The following is a 23746-nucleotide window of genomic DNA, read 5'->3' as shown; positions in this document are numbered from 1 at the left end:
TGTGTCTTTCAACCTCTTCCTCCCACGCTGCCCCTTTTCTTCCTTTCCCTTCCTGATGTGCTATTGGGGCATAATGGTTATTGTTGCTCTGGCTATGAAAGTTAATGAATACAGAGGGTGGCTTGCTTTGTATCAGGACTTGCCCTGGGACTTCACACAATCTTTGTAATGATAGTTTGGCCTAGTTATAATTGCAAATACAGCAATGAGCTCCTATCCTCAGATCAGAGCATATATGTGGGTGTTTAACTGCATGGGTTTAACCAAATGCAAAAATTATCAATTTTGTGTTAGGAAAGAAATGAAATATATGAGCCCTTTGCGATATGCAACCCCAACTTCCTGTCTCAATAGAAAATGTTGTGGGGTCTTTAAAATGTCAGTATTTTGTCCACTGCACATCTGCCTCAAGCATTTATTTACTTATTTATCTTACTTAGTTGTTTTAGTCTATTCAAACCATTATGTGGTGAACATGTGGTGAACTTTTAGCTTGTCTAAAAGCCATTTTAGCCATAATGAGGTTTACATAATGAGAGGAAATGAGACCAGCTAGTTTATGCTTCAATGAAACGATCTCAACTGCTCGTCATGGGCTTAAATTATTTCGAACAATTTCTGTTTCACTGGATGTAAAGCATGTACTCGTCATTGTTGGTAATGGGGAAACGCATATCTCATACTTGGGAAGTGGCCACCACAGTGGTGCTTTTGCCAAGGGAAGGTTTTTTTTTATTTTATTTTTTTATATGAGCACTGTAAAGCTTTCCTCAGAAGAGAACAACCTCTTCAGCTTCCATCAGTGACAACTGAACACAATGACCCATCAGGGGTCTCTAAGGCTACGTTCTCACCGCAAGCCTTAGTGGTCCATTCTGATTTATTGCTCATATCTGATTTTTATTATTTATTTATTTCACATTATGTTTTTTTAAATGTGGCCAGTATCAGATTTGAGTGTGAACAGGTCACGATCCTGAATTGAACCACATCCGCAAAAGAACAATGACAAAGTCGGCACGCAGCACGGAATTATACAGATGTAAACACAGAGGTTATACTGAAGTCAGCATTTACATGAGACAGACATTTACAGACAAGGATAAGGAGGGCAATGTTTTTCTCACAGTTTTTCAAAGTTTTGCTTGAATAGAGCTGTCACTGTAATACTTATGAGTATTCCATATTCACAAAGTGACCGAAGAACAACTAGTAGGTAAAATCTTTGTAGTAACTCCCATCAGTGGAGAATTGTGACTAATGTTGACTATTGAGCGATGTAAAAGTCGCATGAATTCCGATGACTGTTCAGACTGAGGTCACATTGCAAAACATCGGACTTGTATGTGATTTAGGACCATGGAATATATTTACTGTGGACCTCAGTGTATGTGTTCATTATAAGTCTGTATGTAAATTAGAAAATATTAACATAAACCGGAAAACAAACAAATAGGTGTGTATATATACAGACTCACAAATAGATTTTCAGATTTGAAATGTGCACCCTAGATTATATATACATATACCTGTATGTTTCCCATGGCACAGTGCTTTGTTTATTGGAGCTGTATAATTAGATAAAGGGACAGTGATCTCGCGTTTGCTATGTGCTGGAATGAGCAGCAGCTGATAGCGGAGTGCAGCTGGTGAGATATGGCCCTTTAAGAGCAGTTCATCTGAAGAGGGGTCTGAAGTTCAGGCTTGTCTGAGCTCCCTGTCTGGATGTTTCACACCAACACTGTCTTAACATAGTATTTTTGAACCCTTTAAAGGAATAGTTCACATCAAAATGAAAATTGTCATCATTTACTCACCCTCAAGTTGTTTCAAACCTGTATGGATTTCTTTCTTCTTCTAAGCGAAAAAAAAAAAGATATTTTGAAGAATGTCAGTAACCAAACAGTTGATGTACCCCATTGACTTCCATAGTATTTTTTTCCTACTATGGAAGTCAATGGGGTACATCAACTGTCTGGTTACTGATATTCTTGAAGTGAACTATTCCTTTAAGTAAAATAACACATATTAGGCTCAAAATATCCTTTATTTTTTATTTTTTTATGAAGCTCCTAAGAGGACATGGTGATGGAAAAAATATGAGATGGAAGGAAAAATAATATTAACCAGAATTTTTTTTACGAGCGATCACAACATTTCTCAGGGAATACTTGGGGTGCATTCACACTTGGTTCGATTTTGATTGCTTTTTTTTTTTTTACTACTACTATCACCATGTCCCTCTATAGGGGCTCCATAATTTTTTAGATGTTCTAGACATAGAAAGTAAAGAACTGAGAAAAAAATGAACGTCTGATGTTTCGTGAATCAAAACCTTTCAAAGAATTCAGCGTTAGTCTTCAGCCTTGCCGTTCCCGGAAAAATCACTCCTGCAGAGACTGGTGTGTGATGTACTCTTCCCACAAGTGGTCCTGATTTGAACTGAAGGGCCTCACCCAATGAAGAGGCCAAGTGCAAGCTCCTGCTGGGTAGACGGTGCCCAACCCTCAGCTGCTCAGATCCAGAAACAGCTAAAAAAAGAAAAAAAGAAAAACTGCTGGCTTTCTTCCCTACCTCTGTGAAACACCACAAATAGCCCCACACTTCATCATCGTGCTCCACGGACCACTTCTAAATCTGATTAGATTACATTTAATTCTATTAGCTAATATAGATGTTATTTTTCATTTCATGCACAGTATGTAATTGTATTTTTTCCTCATTACTTTGCGGAAACAATCATCTCAGTAAAACAATTAGAGTGGCTACATAGTTTTTTGTCATCATTTAAAGCTCTGAAGTTCGGTGACCTGTCTAAATGTCTCTCTCTTAAAATCACTGTTAGTTTTCATAGGCAAATAGTTGCGTGCTTGGGGATGTTGTGTTTTGTTTTCAGGCGTTTAAGACTCTGTTCATTAAACCCAGCTAGCTGTGATGTTTCAAGAATGTGTTATGCGTGCTGGGTCTCTTGCCCAGTCTCATTTTTACAATCGAAAAAAAAAAAAAAAAAAAAACTAAGCGAAATATGAACCGGCCCATATGTCTCTCCTTCAATTCACCCCTGCCTCATAAAAATAAATAAATAAAATCTTTTTTTCTCTGCATACCGAACTATCAACTACATCAATTACACCAGGGAATCTGCTGTTCTTTCTTTTTAGTTCACCTGCATCTGAATTTTAAGTTCAGCTTCCAGTCATTCGAGACAATGTGCTCTGATAAAACAAAGGAACAATGAGAAACTTAGTGTTTATGATGTCAAAAAGTTAATCCCCAAGTTTGTTTAACTAGCACAGTCTGCACCGTAATCTATTAGGAGATATGAGGCCATGAAAGTGTGGGTCTGTGTTCTGTTTAATTAAATGAGATCAAAATATGGCTCAGGCCATTTGGAGTTGAGAAAATTCGAATAAAATTCGTTTTTAGAATTTATTTTTCTTATGTAACATATTATTTTCAAATGCTTTGCGAGTTTTTGTATCAAATAGCCAGGCAGACCGAAGAGTGACACTTCTGGAGATCTGTAGTCTGTAGCTGTTTCGGATGGTCTATAGAGATACATGCATTGAGACAACCTCTAAAAAATGCATTTCCATTTTCTTGCATTTTGCAATATCTTCAAAGTGTATATTGTGTTTTTTCATATGCACCGATGTATTAGCCACCGATTTTTGATAAATGAAAAAGGCAGATATTAAAAAACAATTATTGCATAATCCAATGGGTTAAATAATTAAATGCTTGCCTAAACAAAATTAAATCTCTACAAAATATAGATTGTACAGTTTAGTGGGGAAAAAGTAGCCAATCTTTTGCTGAAGTAGCAACATATATATATTTGATATATAAAGCAACATCACTGGAATTATTTGTTAATGAGTTTATTAAGAAATAATTAATGTTCTATAATAATAAGTAAAATATGAGTTAATGTTGATATTTGATTACAAAAAAAATAACCTCTGAAGGTTGTCATGTTGTCTTTTTTGTTTGTTGTTTCGAGCTTTTGTGCCTCTCTTATAATGTTGGCCTGTTGAATGTTAAATTGATCCAATACATGTTCATTGAAAATTATTTGATGTAGCAATAAGATACTATAACTTAATGCATGTGTTTTTGAACTTTGCTGATTTAAAACATGATCAAAGCGGTCTTTATCGACCTAGGACATCATTTACTACTCTTCCCCTCATTCATTTTTTAAAATCACAGTAAGCATAAACTTTTTTAGTACTCCAATTATGTCTGTTTTCTAATTCGTTTTTTGTAAAAGTGTATTGGGTCACTAGCGACCCGAGGAATGTGATAGTGTTCGTATATTTTTTCTGCACAACAATAATTAAGTGCAATGCACCTTTATTCTTAAAGGTGGCAATGACTTATATCATAATTACCGCAGGTATAAAACAAAAGAATACACAAGTATAATCAGCAAAACTTGAAATGGCTCAACTATTTACTGTAGAGCGAGTACTGTACGCAATCAAATATTAGTCTCGCTGTCACTTGATGGTGGATCTGGTGAAGAAGCTGTCAGCGATCAAAATATGAATTTTAAAAACACTGAAAGCGATAGTTTAAAGAATATGGTTGAGATCGCAAATATGAGCCAGATGTTTAATATATTGGGGAAATGAGCTCTGACGATGACAGTAATGATGGCTAAAACATCTGCTTAAATTGATCCCTTTCCAGAAGGAAACGAAATATGGTTTATTTTATTCTTTTGTAAGTATTATTATATAATTATCAGGAGAGCTTAATACTATTACGGCAGTTAGAGGTTCATCCGTGTTAGATATAGATCCGGGTCGCTAAAAACCTAAATGTAATGATGATTGGCGAAACACTTGTGCATTTAAGAGTTAATGACAAGAGTTAAAAAAAGAAAGTTCAAATGAGAGTTCAAATATTGGTATCGGAACTGGCTGATAGCTGTTTGTTAATTACTTTAGACCCTGCAACAGGATATGATGTCACAAACTCAAAGATGTCAAAAATAAATGATGAAGGCATGGTAAGAGTGTTTCAAGATTGTTGTCAAAATGTGTTATTTTTAATAACCCATGGTACATAAAATGATGGGGATGCAGGTAAAAGAATTGCCCATATTTCACTGCTGAAATTTGTTATTCTTTTTCAGAGACTGTATTTGCTCAATAAAATAATGTTTTAATGAAAATGTGTGTCCTTATGAACAGCCTTCCCTCCTTCTTTTCTTTTTATATTTCATTTTCAAATGAGTGCCAGGAGCACGGTTTTCAAAATCATCATATTTGTAAGCAGTTCATCTTGCAATTATTCTCACTATTATGACATGATGTGACCTTCGCAACTGTACTGATATGGCGCATCTCTGTGATAGTCTGGGTTTTTATCTTCTTCTCTCTCTTTTTTTCTTTTTCAGCCTGACGAGTTGACGAATGCTCTGGAAATCAGTAATATCGTCTTCACCAGTTTGTTTGCGCTGGAGATGCTCCTAAAAATGCTGGTCTATGGTCCATTCGGCTACATCAAGAACCCTTACAATATATTTGACGGCATTATTGTAGTAATCAGGTATACATCATCATCCTCATTCCTTTTTTAGAACTTTTAAATGTGTGTTACAATAATAACGCTGCCTGCATCACTGTTTATTGATGTTCATCTTCATTTCTGAAAATGCACACTGGCAGTGTGTTATATCACAACAGTGACAGCCAGACAGAATGCAGCTATTATTGAATGATGGGACATCTGTTGCCTGTTCAGTCTGATGACTGTCAGCTGTCTTGATGAATGCTGCAATTTCACGCCCATTCATTCACAATTGCCATGAATTAGCATATACTAAGACTTCTCAACATGCAAAAGATTTGGCATGGTACGATGTTATGATGGTTTCTTGCATTTATTAATGCTCATCATGTTGCATAGATACAGTCACCAACACACACTATTCTGGGGGCGTGGTTTAACGTGTGTGTGTGGGGGGGGGGGGGTTACCATAGTAACGCAATCATCCTTTGATGGTAAAACAAGCAGCAAATATGTAACAAGCACAAAATAAGCAGCTTTTTTTAAATGAACAAGAATGATGAAACATCAAATATTAGTTAATTATTTAATAGACAGTAAAATAATAATTGAAATGAATGAATGGAATCCAGTCTGATGGAATTCAGTCTCCTCCACACAAATGTGATGTGTTGTGAATCTGCATACCATTCAAAAGTTTTGGGTCGGTACGTTTTTTTCTTTTTCTTTCTTAAAGCTACACTGTGTAGGATTTTCTCCCATCTAGCAGTGAAATTGTTTATGACTACCAACTGAATATTACTTTCTAGCCCCTCCCATTCCGAGGGCGTTTTAACTCCTACGGTGGCCTTATTGTTTCAAATCTGCCGGCATTCGCAAGCAATCTCCCCCTCGCATTCGTCACGGTGCCACTGAGTGTCAAAACGCGAAAGGCGAAGCTTGAATTTCCAGGTACGTCTCTCTTTGGCTAATGTATTTTCAAGATGGAGGCGCAACATGGCTGCCGCCATTCGAGCGACTCGCTCGTATGTATTCTAAATGGCACATTCTACGCTTACGAGAATTCTTGATTAGTTGGTAGAAGTAATTACACATTAATGAGCACATATCATTTTGAAAGAACAAAGTGTTTTTTGCTAAGAATCAGCTTAAAAAATTACACAGTGTAGCTTTAAGTCTTTTATGCTCACCTAGGCTGCATTTATTTGACCAAACATAGTCAAAACAGTAATATTATTACAATTTAAAATACATGTTTTCTATTTATATTGTCACGTGATCCTTCAGAAATCATTCTAATATGCTGATTTGGTGCCCAAGCAACAGTACAGTGCTGCTTTTTTTTCTTTCTTTTTTTTTTGTGGAAACCATGAAGTTTTTGGTGAATGAAAAGTTCAAAAGAACAGCATGTATTGGAAAAATATATATTTTTAAACTGTATAAATACTTTGCTGTCACTTTTACTATCAATTTAACGCATCCTTACTCAAAAAATATGCAGTAACTTTACATAAAATAAAAATTGTCATTCTGCTTTTTTTAAGCCAATATTTACTATTTGAGATAGCTTCATATATTCAAATAGCTGGTGGCATTTTTTGCTTACTTTGAAATGCAACAAACCGCTCTAACACCGCACCGAAACACGTTGGATTGTTTTTCTTTCAAGAAATTACCCAATCTATTGGATTTCTCCCCTCTAAAGGGTAACTATGGTAGTCGGGATATGTTTAAGCATTGTCCATCTTATGCATTCTGCCAGATAGTCAGATCTGTGTGTTTATATGTGTTGACAGCGTCTGGGAAATTGTTGGTCAGCAGGGAGGAGGTTTATCGGTGCTGCGGACCTTCAGACTCATGCGGGTGTTGAAGTTGGTTCGCTTCATGCCCGCCCTACAGAGGCAGCTGGTGGTCCTGATGAAGACCATGGACAACGTGGCCACCTTCTGCATGCTGCTTATGCTTTTCATATTCATTTTCAGGCAAGATTAGAGATCATTTTGTGCAGTTTGAATGTACTGTATTCTGTCCATTTATTTTTCCTTTAACTGTATTTTTTTTTTTTTTTTACAGTATTCTAGGCATGCACCTGTTTGGATGTAAATTCGGCTCTGAGAGAGATGGAGACACTCTTCCTGACCGCAAGAACTTTGACTCTTTGCTGTGGGCCATTGTTACAGTTTTTCAGGCAAGATTCTTGCATTTTACACAAACTGCTATTCCATTCAGGCAACTTTTCTCATCTTGAGTGATCCGATCATAAGTGGACATCACTAAATACAGATCCGACATGTTTTGTGATCCCAAGTAATTATACATGGTCATATGAAGCACATTTCAAACACATGTACATGTTCAAAATGTTGGAGTCAGTATTTTATTTATTTTTTGTAAGAAATTAATACTTTTATGAAGCAATGATGCATTAAATTGATCAAAAATGACAGTTAATATATTTATAGGTAACACTTTATTCATTAAGGCTCCATTTGTTTACATTAGTTAACATCAACTAACAATGAAAAATTATTGTTAAAAACAGTATTGACAATTCACAATATTGCGGTTTCTACTGTGTTTTTTTATTCAAATAAATGCAGCCTTCTTTCAGAAACTTCTTTCAAAAAAATCTTACACAACCCCAGTTTTTGAACATGAGTGTAAATAACAATTTGATTGTGTATTTGTTGCTGATGTTTGTCTAATATGTTGATGTTCATCAGATATTGACTCAGGAGGACTGGAATAAGGTACTGTATAATGGGATGGCCTCCACCTCTCCAGTGGCTGCTCTGTACTTCATCGCCCTCATGACTTTTGGAAACTATGTCCTGTTCAACCTGTTGGTGGCCATCTTAGTGGAGGGATTCCAAACAGAGGTAAAGCCATTCTCCAAACTAGCCTGAACACTTTCATCCTCTTTTCCCCCCCTCCCATTCACTTTGACAGTCTGTCTTCTCCTTTTTGTTCTTTAGAGTCTAGCACATAATCCAACACCATATCTTTCTTCTTTCTTTCTCCTCTAGCTCTCTCCTGTCCCCTTCGTCTAACACTATGTCCTAAACAGTCACGATGTGACAAGATTCAAGTGAATTTAAGCAATTTTTCTGTCGAGACTGAAAGAAAAAAATGTCGCTTGACGCAACAAAATCACAGCCAATCTGTTTGTGTGCTTTCTCACTTCCACTCCACAGAAGAGTGTGAAACTAAGAACATGTACCTTGAATTTTCATGACTAAACAGCAGCCTTTTTATGATTTTCTTTGAGGTACTTGAAGGATTTGTCATATAATTTGCCCTGTAAAACTTTTTTATCAATCTCTTCCCATCCTTTTTTGAGGTTTATTATATGTGAAGAGCGATGGTCCAGTGAATTTCGTGTGGGCAGGGATATGAAGCACAAAACCACTTAAAAGAGATACTGGTTTATTTTCAGAAAAGAATACTAGCATCCTACTCCTATGGCATAAATTCTAAGAGTTGTACGCTAGTATGCTATTCTGAAGTTAGCCAGTATATTGGGGTGAATGGGAGAAATCATAATGGTTAAATAGCAGCTGTGAGAAGTCTTTCCTTTCAACTTTTTTTACTTAAAATGTAGTTTAACCAGACCAACGTAATATAAAAAATGTAGGGGTGTCTTAAGTTGCATACTTATGCACCTTTCTATGCTATTTTGTGGTAAAAATACTGTGAGTAGTGTGTTCACGTTAAAAAAAATCCCAACAATAGTCACGTTCACACTTTATATTTATCATAACTATAATAACTATACTCTCCATACCAACGCACAATTACAAGTGTTATAAGTGTGCGCTGCAGTAGCATGTGCAACCTTTAATGTTCAGGTTCTTTAAAGTTGGATGGATTCTGATTGGCTGCCAATGTTTTCACAACTCTCCAGCTGGAAAATAAATTCTGGAAGTGATTCCAATGTATCATTATTCTCCGTCAATATTGTTATAGCTGTGGCGTGGACTTCCCTATTCTCAAAGAATTTAGAATGATTATTAAAACTTTATATTTATCATTTTATATAATTTATATGTACTATATCATCCTTGGTGTGAACGGGCCTTAATAAGTGCTCTTTGAAGATGTAGTTATTTAAGAAAGTGTGGAAAATATCATACACTAGGCTATAGTACATGCTGTGTAGTTTAAGTGCATAGTGTATAGTATGTCATTTGAGCTAAATTCATAATTTGAGCTGAAATGTTAAATACACAATACCATTTTTGTCTTTATTGTTGATTTAAAAATATGTTATGGATACGTTATCTTGACAAACAGCTTTGGAGATTTTGGTCTTTCTTATTTAAGTAGATAAATAGTCTAGATTAGAAAATAGCTGCCTGGGAGCATTTCCAAGATGGCTGCTGAGAAAACTGAAATGGGACTTTGTGCCATAGAAGTACAGAAGCAACTAACAAAACATAGTGTCATTGTCACAACTGGTTAAGACAGACACTTGGAAAGCCTGTTGCTTTGTCGCATTGTGCCTGGTTAGGACACTATGTAGTATTATTTATTCAACTAAGTGATGAGTTTCTTGTTCTGTGTATAATAGTACCTACAGAGGTATAAAGTCCAGGTTCAAAGTAAAGTAAAAGTCCTTCTCAGTATTTTGTTCCAATCACCTGGATTTGCTAATTAGCACAGTTTTTCATGGGTGGAATAAACATGTATGGCAGGACTTTTACTTTCTGACCCCTGGACTTTACACCTCTGAGTACCTACTCCACACTCATGCTCGCCCATGAGCGCTCCTTCTCATCCTCCTTCCTTCATTCTTTTGCTTTATCGCCTTCTTTTTCCATGATCTTATGAGACAACTTATCTCCCAATGCATAGCAGCCATTCTTCTCTGACAGAAAGACAGACACACACACACAAAAATGGCCAGGCTCAGGATAAATCAGAGATATAAATGTTATACCTATGTATCATTTTGGGTGGAGGGCTTGTTTTATTACTGTCTCTTTGGAAAGAGACAAACCGATTCATGCAGGATGGCGTGTGTATGCAGTGCAAAAAATCTAGGATTTTTGATCACCTTTATTTGTACGGTATGAGGTATGATGAACTATTGAAAATAAAACTTTTGTTGTTTAGCTTTTTAGTGGATGCAAAACCGCTTATCTCATGATAAATGTTAGTGTAAATCTAAAACCTTAACAATTTATTATATCCTCTTCTCACATGGTCGATTTAAAAGATTCGTAAAAACTTTTAATGAAAAAAAAGTAGCTCTAGATTTTGATTGATTGTTCCAATAAGCAAAATCATTGTTAGAATAACGAACTATGAATCAAAAATCTTAAAGTGCTTTTTCTGTAGCACCTCATTAGAGCAACTACAAAAGGAACAGCAAATCACATAATTGAAAATTGGTTTGTCATTCATTTTAATTTGCATAATGGTAGTGAAAGAGAAAGTTCTAAGTTTGGATGAGCAGACACAGACTTTTAGTCAACATGAGAGAAGGTGATATCTGGACGGAGCTCAGTTTTTCGTTTTTTTCCCCTCTCTAAAAGATGAGCGTGCCTCTCCTGTGCCTGCCTGCCAGATAGAAATATCTTTTATACTGCGTCATGGCAGTTTAGAGGAAATTATGTTGCTCAGAAGCCTTCAAAATCAACTATCCACTCTTAAATTAGAGAGGATAGCCCGCACTCAGCTGACCCCTATCTGCCTTTACCTTAGCGAAGTGTATCAGATATTATAATCTCATCCCAACTGATGTAATGCCCGTATTCTCCGGCTTTCCCGTACAACTGACGAACACTGTTGACTTAATATCTTTTTCTGCAAACTTCATGTTTATTTTTAGTTGGTCGAACTTTTCAGTGCGTCAGGGTTGCTGGGGAAACTGGTGGGTGAATGACGCGTGTGAAGCAGAGAGATCATGCACCAGGATGAATGTCCCCTCAACGGCGTAATGTCCCGTCCACTGAAGCAAAAAGCTTCACATAGTCGCACTGCTGTAAACAGACAGTCTTGTTCGGATCACAGCGTGCATGTCAGATTATATGTCAGTGTGTTCAGTGAGCATTACAGTGAGCATTATCTTACTACTTAATTTGTGTCCATCTTTGCAGTTGCACCTATATAGGTCAAATATACTGTACACCTCTAATCAGTTTGGGGTTGGTATGATTTTTAAAAAAGGAAATTGTTTCTTATTCTCACCAAGGCTGCATTTATTTGATAAAAAAATAAAAATAATAATAATAAAAAACAGTAATATTGTGTAAATAACTTGTTAAATCTATTTTAAAATGTAATTTATTTCTGTGATGGCAAAGCTGAATTTTCAGCAGCCACTGACTGGAGTCATATGATCTTCTCTCAGTCTTCAGTTTCACATGATCCTTCAAAAATCATTCTAATATATATGCAGAATTGGTGCTATTAATGTTGAAATCATTTGTGCGGCTTAATATTTTGATGGAACTGTTTTTTATTTATTTATTTAAGCAATAGAATTTTCTAAAACAGTGTTTTTACTGATCAATTCAATGCATCATTGCTAAATAAATGTATTACTGACCCCAAACTTTTGATTGGTAGTGTAATTATGTAACTATGCCACCATAAATGCATGTATTATTTATAATATAATATAAGTAAGGAATAATTGACGACAGGCCGTTGAATTATTAGAAAAATAATGCACACCCGAGGTGGTAATGCGGTCACGACGCGAAGCGGAGTGGCCGTTCACCTCGGGTGTGCATTATTTTTCTAATAATTCAACGGCCTGAAGTCAATTATTCCGCTTATACTACAGTTACCACACCTCGAAACATTGTTCAGATTATGTATTTCAAGACGTTTGTAAAGTTTTTGTCATTAAAATGCTCTTGTATGTAGGACTAATTTCTTACGCATCTAATCCCATGCCTCCGTTGCTAATTCCAAAACGTCATTTTAGAGTTAGTAACGGAGGTTTGAGCCACTGATAGCAGACTAATGCTGGGACACACGACTAGCTGACACATTCTCTGACTGTTTTCATCGCAGCAGCAGATTTTAAACACCGACTCTGAACACAGACTGAACGCGCTGAACACGCGTTTGGACATGATCAGTCATAAGTATCAAATTACATTCATAACCAGCCTTAAAGTATGTCCCCGGCTTTATGCAGTTATTAGAGAGAGATGTTGCAATAATGAGACAGAAAAGCATGTGCGTCATTATTATTTTTTTATTTATTAATTCAATTCGTTTTAATTAATTCGTTCATTCTTTTTTTCTATTATTGACAGATGACAGTAGACTAGCCAAATGAAACACAAAGCCCTTTTAACAACAAGTAGGCCTATCAATAATTATTTATTTGTTAAATTATCTGCAATAAAAATCCGTGCTGCAGGACAATCCATTTATTTAGCCTATATTTAGTTTAATTTTCTATTGATTATATAGGACTATATGCTTTATTTATTAAAATTAAACTGCATGTTTCCATTGATTGTGAAGCTAGACATTGAAAATTGCAGATCAAGCGCATGAGGCTAAATGCTTTTTCTTGTTATGAATTGTATCCTATTTTCCGTTATTACCGTTGACTACGCGAAGTGATATGGAACTGTAATGCGGTCAAGACCTGCCTGGAACTACTTTAGCCGTGCGTTTCCCTGAAAATAATGCACACCTTAGAACGTTTGTCAACCAATCAGATTCAAGCATTCAACGGCCCTGTAGTATAATATAATATAATATAATATAATATAATATAATATAATATAATATAATATAATATAATATAATATAATATAATATAATATAATATAATATAATATAATATAATATAATAATCATCTGAAAGCTGAATACATAATCTTTCCATTGATGTATGGTTTGTTAGGATAGGACAATATTTGGCCGAGATACAACTATTTGAAAATCTGGAATCTGAGGGTACAGAAAAATCGAAATGTTGAGAAAATCGCCTTTAAAGTTGTCCATTTCTATTGGCGATTGTGCTGCATCCATTCACAAAAATAAATGTTTTATATATTTAAGGTTGGAAATTTACAAAATATCTTCATGGAACGTGATCTTTACTTAATATCCTAATGATTTTTGGCATAAAAGAAAAATCGATAATTTTGACCCATACAATGTTTTGTTGGCTATTGCCACAAATATACCCGTGCAACATAAGACTGGTTTTGTGATCCAGGGTCACATATAATATAATATAATATAATATAATATAATATAATATAATATAATATAATATAATATAATATAATATAATATAATATAATATAATATAATATAATATAATATAATATCCCCAGCAACCCCCCTAAATTGTGAAAGAATAATTTTCACTCATGAATTGGCACCTCTGAGTCCAGACCTTAAATTCATTTAAAGTATTTGGGATGTGCTGAAGCAGACTTTACAGAGTGCTTGACTCTTGCATTGTCAATACAAGATCTTGACCTTGATGCACCTCTTGATGGAAATAAATGTGGTGATGTTATTTCCATCAAGAGGTGCATCGACTCCACAAACTCACTGTACCGAGCATACTAACAGCCTAAACTCCACCCAAAATGCACAATTGTTTTTACTTCAACAGAAGTATTAAGTGAAATGTGGGAGTACAATTTCTCATAATTTTGTCTTTTGTCAATTTTCTAACACTTTTTTATGCTTTTTCCCCTTTCTTACCTTTTCGCTCTGTGTGTTAAAATCCGAACACGTGTCCACTATAGGAAATAACCAAGAAGGACGATTTGCATGGCCAGCTGAGCTGTATTCAGCTGCCTATAGACTCAGGGGTATGTAGCTCTCCGCATGATGTAACCTAGTGAGACTAACCAGGAGGACCTCAGCGTTTGTGGACAGTGTCACTTGTGATTGTTTCTTGTAGAAGCAGACTTGACTCAAAGTCTTTCTTCAGGTTCACTTGCTCAATGCCTGGCGGCAGAGTACAAACCTTGTAGAGCCTCATGCTTTATTTTATCTGGCTGAAAGGATGTGTTTGGGCTTATGGAAAGCCTCAGCGAAATCAGACAAAGCCAAACAGACTGCTGTGCAAATAAGGCAACTGGGAAGTCTGTGTGAATAGGTCTCAAAATCGTTTAATATGCAGATACGTTTCTTAATACTGCTTTACTCCTTTAATCATTTTGATCTTGTAGAATTGCTCTGCATGGTATAATCATATTTTTTATTCAACTAGACTTAAAGTTTTCCGCTGGGTTCAATAACTCAGTCCATTCAGTGAGCCAGAGCTGAGTGGAAGCACTTGACCCTGTTGAGGAGACTCTGTCTGTTTGTGGTTCTGGACATCACATCCTGTATTTGTTTTCATTCATACAGCTGTGCTAGGTGACATTAGCAGTGGAAATGCCATGAAATGGAGAGCACCAATGGCTATGTGCACTCTCTGAGAAAATGGCACTAAAGCTGTCGTTGGGGCGGTACCCTTTCAAAAGGTCCCAATATATACCATATAGGTACTAATATGCTCCTTTAAGGTACTAATATGCACCCTTTATGTGTAAATAAGGTACAAAGGTGTACCTTTTGAAAGTGTACCGCCTTAGTCATCTGTTTTGGACCTTTTTTTCTGAGGGTTTGAACTTGTCTCTTACGTCTTCCAGTCCTTCACCTCGACAAACAAACTAATAAACCTCTCCTCCGCTAGTCCTTACTCAGGGGCTATTAGCAAATCTCATGTCAAAACATGCCTGAAATCTCTCTATCAGCAAGGTTGGTCAAGCCCAGGAGAATTCCCAAATTAAGACCTGTGATTGTTAAGCAGCAGTTGCACAGCAACCTTAATGTCTTAATTGACAGTAGAACCCCAGTAGGCTTTCTTTCACATCTTGTACCTGACCAAAGTAGTTCTGGCAAACATAGCTTAATGGGATCGTACGAAAATGTCAGACTGAAATTTAAGTTATTCAAAGAAAATCTTGACATTTATGAGAAAAGTACAACACAATCTCATGGTGGAGGTTCATGCTTAGTTTTTTTCTAGAAAATAGTTCAGATTCATATGAATTTACTACCAATTCGCCAAAACATAAAATGAAGAGTTCAGATGCAAAAGCCTCTAAGTGCCATCTGAAATTTTCTTCTAGAATTATCATTTTTATAAAGCTTGTATATTTAAGTTAAGTAATTTCACTTAAATGACAATTAATAGGTCATTTGCATTGCCATTTAAGTGAAATTATTGAACGTAAATATACAAGCTTGATAAAAATGATCATTCTAGAAGAAAATTTCAGATGGCACTTAGAGGCTTTTGCATCTGAACTCTTCAAATATACGTTTTAATACATACATTTTCATGTAATTTCATGAAATTTTCATTTTCAAATAATACATTTTCATGAGATTGGGTTGGAAATGTAGCTATGTCTTTTGACTTCATGTTTTGACTACTGTAGGTGTTTTATATTTCTGCCACGTCTCTTTGCTCAGAAAGATCATGTCGGAGTTTGGGCCCAACTGCAGGTGGTCGCTTGTTCCTGAAGAAGCTTTGTAGTGCCTTTCTGCTAGTTCAACCTATCACAGCTGTGTTTTACTGTTCACTGTTGTTGAGAAGGGTCAAGGAGTCCCTCTTGTGTCTTGACTTATGGAGCTTGACTCCAGTGTCAAAACTATTTCAAGTTTGATTTTTGTTGCCTTAGTATCGTATATATTGTGTTATTCCCTATTGACAAGTCCTATTCACTGTTTTTCATTGTAGTTATGATGTGAATTAATTGCTGTTCGATTGTAACGTGATTAGTGTTGCAATAATCCCATTGGCTTCAGTGAAACTCAAATTTTGCTCTGTTTTTGTTCCTTACCCATTTACACACCCATTACTAATGCATTGATTTTTTTTTCAGAGACCAAAACACACAACGCTTTGATTCAGCTTGATGTTAATACGTGAAGCCAATGGGATACATTGTTTCGTAGGTGCAAGGTTTGTCAGAATAGTTTCCACTGTGTCTCCTCTTTGTCTTTGACCATTATCTCCATTGAGTACTGTGAAAATGCTGAATATATGCTGAAATGTATAAATTGAGTTTTCTATAGGCGTTTTCACATCAGGTAACAACACAATGAGGGGGAAAAATGTTTAATCCTTTAGCATCTTTATCATTTTGTATTTAAATTACAACAGTCGTCCACAAATAGACACCTTAATGGTCAAACTGAGAGAGTGATCCATGTCCTTAAACAGTGGTCTCTGTTTTGACAAACCACCCAGGGTTGAAGTTCTGTGCTAGACCACACTGAAACACTCTCGGCATTTAGTCATTTTGAGACTAGCCCAAGACTGGGGACGAGGAGGACACAGGCCAAACAATGTAATGAGTACTCTGACAAAAATAGCAGTGTTTATTTCTCCTGCTTGATCATTGGAAGTGCCTCCTCTACTGGTTCTGTACCTCCAGTGAGCCGAGAAAAAACCCCAAACATAATTGCCCGCATGTGGATGTGTCTTACGCTAATATAGCAGGCGGTCTGACCATGAGATCATCTGCTTAAATCTATACAGAAAGATACATTTAACTAATTTTTAGCACACGATACTTGTGGTTTCAGAGTGGTAGTGCAACCTGGTGCTGTCAAATGCATGCCGGCACTGTGTTTTTGTGAATTACCCCAGATAGGATGTCTCTCCCTTAGATACCAGTCACCCTCTGGCCTTTTTTGAGGGCCGCTGGGGTGGGGAGACCACACCCTCACTCACCTGCCTGTTCCTCACCCTGCAATATGATTCCCTGAGCCTCAGCAACTCTAAGACCTGCTAACTAATGTTTGTTTATCTTCCGCATTTGATACAGGGTGATGCCTCAAAGTCTAACTCTGACGTAGATATTTATACACGGAGCTTGGATGATGTTTCAGGATGTAAGAAGGATCTGTCGGCATCATCCGGTGAGACCCACAGAGCATTGTTTACATTGAAGCACATGACATATTCAGGTCTCAACAATATTTTTTTTTCTTTTCTGCTGGCCAGTAAGATTTTTACTTGCCCTGTCAAAAAATGAACTGGCCCCACCCAAAATAATGGTTGATTGATTGATTGATTGATTGATTGATTGAAATATGTGTTTGTTTATTTGATAGAAATATTTATATTTATCATTAACTGGTAAGTGTTCTCTACAACAATTTTTGTGCTTTTTTTCAGCAAGCTGGAAATTGTGCAGCTATACTATAAATCCATGGTTTTATGAGTTTATAGATTTATGAACTCGGGTTTGTTTCAGTGGATCATCCCTATTGTTTAGTCCTGATATTGTCAAATGAGCTTGTCTAAAATATGTAGCCATAGAGTATACTGACATTGTTTTTGCAGGACACAAGCCATTATTTTTTTTAAATATTAAACATGTGATTAAAGTACACTCTTATATTTTGACATCCACAAGCTAGCTTTGTGCTATCCCAGATACCCTTTTACCCTTCTAACAGTGGGTTTATACTGTGTATTTCTGTCTTTTTGACATAATGCATCATGGTCCCTTTTGAAGATTAAAGGCTGTTTGAAAAATTCATGCTTGAAATAGTCCCTAATGCATTTTGCAGCTGTCTGTCATGTTTTATAGTGTCAGTGATGTTGAGCTTACTATCCCTGTCCCTTCCACAGTTGTGCCCATCAATGGCCATGTGGATTTGAAGACCAGCCTGACCCCTCCCCTCATCACTCATACGGCTGCAACACCCATGCCTGTCCCTAAGATATCAGGAGGAGGAGACCCTGCTCTGGGCTACGAATCCCGCAGAGGCAGCAATGTCTCCATGGATCCCAATGGCCAAGATAAATCTCCGGTCAGTAACTACCGTTCTCTGATAGAGAAAGTTGGACAAACTACAGTCGCATCTTCCTTCCTTCCTTCCTTCCTTCCTTCCTTCCTTCCTTCCTTTGCTGGAATTTGCTGTAATTAATTGCAATTAATTGCATTCCCCCCAATATATATATAATAGCTTTGTTGATTGCTTATTGAAAAAGAATAATATATTGATATATTGATGTTTAATATTATTTTAATAATATTTTAATTATAGTTTAAATATTGATGATTACAATATTTAAACTATAATTAAAATATTATTAAAATAATATTAAACATCAATATATATCAATATATTATTCTTTTTCAATAAGCAATCAACATAATCAATTTAACAGATTTTTTTTTTTTTTTTTTTTACTAATTATCAAAATAAAAAAAGTGCTGCGTTAATTGCGTTATTTTTTTTTTACGAATTAACGCGTTAATCTTTGCGATTAATTTGAGATGTTTAACGCGTTAATTCCCCCAGCCCTAAATATAATATAATATAATATAATATAATATAATATAATATAATATAATATAATATAATATAATTGAATTTATAATAATGTAAATAAATGCATTTGAACACACACCAGTAGTTTTTTCTGTACATGTGGTGGAGTTAATTTTTGCTCGAAAATGTTCACACTCAGGTTTTAGAGTTAGCCAATGCGATGTAATTCAAGAGTGACATGTTCCTTTCCCCGTATTTCTGCAGTCGAGTGCGCGGAGCTCCCCCAATGCCCCGTGGAGTTCAGCCAGTAGCTGGAACAGCAGGCGCTCCAGCTGGAATAGCCTGGGACGAGCCCCCAGCCTCAAGAGGCAAAAACGGCAGTCTGGCGAACGGCGCTCCTTGCTGTCCGGCGATGGCCAGTCCAGCTCAGACGAGGGAGAAGCGGGAGAGAATGCAGGCGGTGGGGGGATGTCCGAGGGCGATGATGCCTCCCTCACCAGGACGGACTCTCTGGGACACAGGCCTCGGCACAGGCGCATGGAATCCCTGGAGACGCGTAGCTCGTTTGATCTGCCTCCAGACACCCTGCAGGTGCCATTCGTGCATCGCTCCGCCAGCATAAACAGCGCCAGGCCACCCAACTTCCTCAGCAACGGGAAGAGTTCTCCATCTACAGCCACCACACAGTTCTCTCTAGATGAACCCCACAGCGAGGATGACAATGCAGATGATGAAGGAAATCTGGTGAGAAAATTACACTTGATTTATTACAGCTATTTTTCTGTTCCTTAGTAGATCTATCACAAATGTCTACCAATTTTCTTCTATTCAATTGGTTGTTATAAGATTACAGGAAAAAGTATATCTATATCTTCTATTTCTAACGAAACTAACTTACTGATCATATAATCTCACATGATCATCCATCTTTCAGAGTCGAAACGCTCGTTTCTTCCGCTGGCTGGAGCACAAGCAGCCTGAATGGTGTCGGCAGAGGGTTACATGGTCGCTTTACCTGTTCCCCCCACAGTCACGGTGAGTATCTGATGCTTTCTTGGTCTTACCTGCTGAAAAGACCATCTAAAACGTTTTCAGGAAGGGAATGCAGTCCTATGGATCCCATTCTACATCGAGGAGGGCCTACCATTAATTTGTCATTTCATGTGTTTTTCACCAATAGTATTGGATGACTTTTGTTGACATTAATAATACTGATGTTAATTGGTTGATATCCCAGTATAATTTATGGTTTGGTGTAGATGGTGTACTTGAGTCCTATATTAGTCCTATATTTCTAAATTCACTTAATATCTTATGCAGTGTTGCTTTTTTAGATATTTAAGATATTTTAGATATTTTAACTGAAAAAAATCACAAAAATACTTGTTAAGAATAGGATTTTTGCAGTGTGGGGGTCCCTCATAAAAATGTTCTCATGGGTCCTATAAATCTGACATGAACATTAATTTCCCAAGATAATCTTTGTTCTTTATTGCTGGTCAAGTAATATTTTTTTTTTCTGTAGGAGCTAGTTGACCACTTCCTGGTTAAACTAGTTAATAAGTCTTGTGGGGACACAAGCTCTCCAGCATCCAGCATATACTGGTTATTTCAAAAGCTGAATCACGTTTATCATAGTATGATGGCTCACGTTCAGTACAGGAGTTTAGGTTGCCCCTAAGCCCTAATAAATACCCTAATTAAGATGCTCAAGGGGTGAGAAATATCCTGTACTTTTTATCCTCTCCCTTAGGCATCTTCTTGGTATTCCCCTTCTTCTCATCTCTTTCCAGTGCTTTCCATCTTTGAAATGCATGTCTGCTCACATTAAGCTCCACGGAGGTTTCACTTATTAGAGAAAGAGGAGAGGAAAGAAGAACTCAGCATTGCATGTTACACTCTGTCAGCGCTTTACTAATTAAACATCAAACAACCTCAGATCATCCTCCTCCTCCTTCCTGTGCGAGCCCTGGATGATGCAAGCTATCACCACTTTACGCTGTTATGACATACAGATTGGCATACATTGGTGTCACCAAAACCAAAGCAGAAAGTCTTGTGATTTTAGTATGTCCATCTGTGCGTGTCATAAGCAGGTCTGCGGTTATGTAGACTCTTTCTTCTGATGTAAAACAAATAATTTGGTTGTCAGCTTGCTAGTCTTACAAGATGTACCATGTTATATTGACAATCAAAGAGATTTAATATGTAAGACTGCATTAAGCGTTTTGTTTTGCGTTTTGCGTTTTTTATTTATGTATTTCAACTTTCAACTAAGATACCATTTAAAAGTTTGGTGTAAGATTTTTTTTTTTGTAATACATATACCGTATATAAAGGGCCAGATTTACTAACAGCTTGCGCCAGCGCAAAGTCGCAAACCCTCTTTTGGTGTTAAAAAAACTACTGACAGGATTTACTAAAGACAGTGTAAAATTAGCACTAAAAAGGCGTGGACCATTATTTTTTTAATTTTTTTTTGTGGCTGACCTTATTGCATATGCATTTGTGGGAGTTTCCCTTTTCAGATGCAAAATTTATGGGAGGATAGTATTTAAATGAATCACGCAAAGTGATTTACTAAGCTAGTCAATTTATTGGTATTTGCCCCAATATTTACCGCCCAAAAAAAGCATGTCTTAAACCAGAGACTAACTTGCGCTGCTTTGTTAGATTACGTTGGTCATTATGGAAATTATCTGGCTGTGTCTGTTCTTTAATTTGCGCGTTATCAGTAGATCACGCTCAGAAATTTCCACTCCCATCTGTGCTTTTTTGGAATTGCGCTCTCATGCTAATTTGCCCTGTTTAGTAAATCTGGCCCTAAGTTTGATGAAAAAAAATGTTTTTCAAAGAAGTCACTCTTAACGTTGTTGCTCAATAAGGCTGAAATTATTTGATAAATAAACAGTAAAAGTTAAATGATTACATTTAAAACAGCTTCCCACCCCCCATTTTAATACATTTCAAAATATTAAAAATATATGTGACCCTGGACCACAAAACCAGTCACATGGGTCAGTTTGTTGAAATTGAGATTTATGCATCATCTGAAAGCTGAATAAATAAGCTTTTTATTGATGTATGGTTTGTTAGAATAGGACAATATCTTTGGCCGAGATACAGCTATTGAAAATCTGGAATCTGAGGGTGCAAAAAAAAAATCAAAACATTGAGAAAATCGCCTTTAAAGTTGTCCATTTATGTTCGCGATTGTGCTGCATTCACTCACAAAAATAAATGTTTTATATATTACGGTAGGAAATTTACAAAATATCTTCATGGAACATGATCTTTACTTAATATCCTAATTATTTTTGGCATAAAAGAAAAATCTATACTTTTGACCCATACAATGTATTATTGTCTATTGCCACAAACATAACCGTGCGACTTATGACTGGTTTTGTGATCCAGGGTCTCATATTATAATGTAATTTAGTTTAAAATATCCATTATTTGATATATTTTAACTATAATTTCTACTGAAACATAAGCATTGTATAAGCAATGGATATTTGCTTTAAATATTTTGTAATGTCTAAAGCTCATTTGAATTTGTTTTAGATCATTAGATGTGACGACATTGTACTTTTGGATGCCTGTCTGAAATCTTGTGTGAAGTTGCCATAAGAAGCACCTGTGAAGTCATTGACTAACTGGGTAGCGAAGCAGCGAGGCAGCTGTCTTAGGTTTCAGACACAGCATTACGCTTCTCTCCCCATTTCACCCCGGCATGACCACACTCCCCAGCATGAGAGATCGGGGCTGTGAGAGGCAGGTTGGCATGACAACAGCGCAGAGTTTGCCTTCTGTTCCCACTCAGTGTCGTTCTTAGCATGAATTCTTTAACATCAGGCCAAGTCTTGAGACATTAAAGAGAACCGAGCACTATTTATTCATAAAAGAAGTCATGCTGGCGAGCTGTATGTCTTATGGCAGACACACGTTCAGCATAAGTTTGTACTGTTTCTAACAGAAGTTCAATTGCACTGAAAATGAGGGATGCTTCATTGTGATGAATGAACCTCAATTAATGTCAGCCATGATTGTTAACATCTTTTAGCCTACTTAATACATTAAATGATTGGACTGCCAACAATGTAGCATTCTACTCTCTTAAACATTTTAAGGCATAGTTTACCAAAAAATTAAAAATTATTTACTCACCCTCATATAGTTTCAAACCTGTGGTACATAAATGAAGATATTTTGAGAAATGTTTGAATATTCTTCAAAATATCATCTTTTGTTAGAAAAAAGTCAGTCATACAGTACATAATTAGTACAACATGATGGTAAGTAAATTATGAAAGAATTTTAATTTTTGGGTGTACTATCCCTTTAAGAAAAACTACTGTAGTCTCACTAAGGAACTAGTTGACATTTGTGACCCATCTTTCGTGGGAAATCACTTTTTTAATGAATTCATATTAGAATCAGCATTATGTCGACTGTTTGCATCACTCAGCTCACTATATCTGGTGTGATTATGTCTTGCAGGTTTCGTGTGACATGCAATAAAATCATCTCTCACAAGATGTTTGACCATGTGGTTCTTATCATCATCTTTCTCAACTGCATCACTATTGCCATGGAGAGGCCCAGAATCGACCCCTCCAGCGCTGTGAGTAATGTAACTTCACGCACACAAGCACGCAACCATGTCTTTCAAAACAACATTTGCTGAAGGCATGAGTGGTCAGGTCATTGAGATGAGTGTTGTATGCTTATTTTTAATTAAAAAAAACCTTCCTTTTTATAATCTATTTTTTATACAGCTTTTGTAGAAGGGGGATTTTAAATTATTTAAATAATACTCAAAAACAATTACGTGTGAGTTTAAATAAATGTTACAAGGTTTTATCCCATGCTCCCTCTTCCTCTATTTTATTTTATTTTATTTTATTTTATTTTATTTTATTTTATTTTATTTTATTTTATT

The 23746-nt window shown here is 36.3% G+C and overlaps 1 protein-coding gene across 1 annotated transcript in view; it reads left to right on the top strand.

Annotated features, from left to right (window-relative positions):
- Positions 1 to 23746, top strand: part of cacna1g (calcium channel, voltage-dependent, T type, alpha 1G subunit) — a 128650-nt gene that overhangs the window by 39630 nt on the left and 65274 nt on the right. Inside the window, exons 9-18 of the mRNA XM_084134731.1 lie at positions 5408 to 5559; positions 7317 to 7502; positions 7594 to 7708; positions 8244 to 8399; positions 14259 to 14324; positions 17343 to 17436; positions 18155 to 18336; positions 19066 to 19545; positions 19736 to 19836; positions 23305 to 23428. Coding sequence (XP_083990857.1) covers positions 5408 to 5559; positions 7317 to 7502; positions 7594 to 7708; positions 8244 to 8399; positions 14259 to 14324; positions 17343 to 17436; positions 18155 to 18336; positions 19066 to 19545; positions 19736 to 19836; positions 23305 to 23428 — 1656 coding nt within the window. The remainder of the gene's footprint in view (positions 1 to 5407; positions 5560 to 7316; positions 7503 to 7593; positions 7709 to 8243; positions 8400 to 14258; positions 14325 to 17342; positions 17437 to 18154; positions 18337 to 19065; positions 19546 to 19735; positions 19837 to 23304; positions 23429 to 23746) is intronic.

Source organism: Abramis brama (assembly GCF_963993115.1).
Source record: "Abramis brama genome assembly, chromosome: 14".
Taxonomy (NCBI): Eukaryota; Metazoa; Chordata; class Actinopteri; order Cypriniformes; family Leuciscidae; genus Abramis; species Abramis brama.
This window is presented reverse-complemented; position numbering and strand designations above follow the sequence as displayed.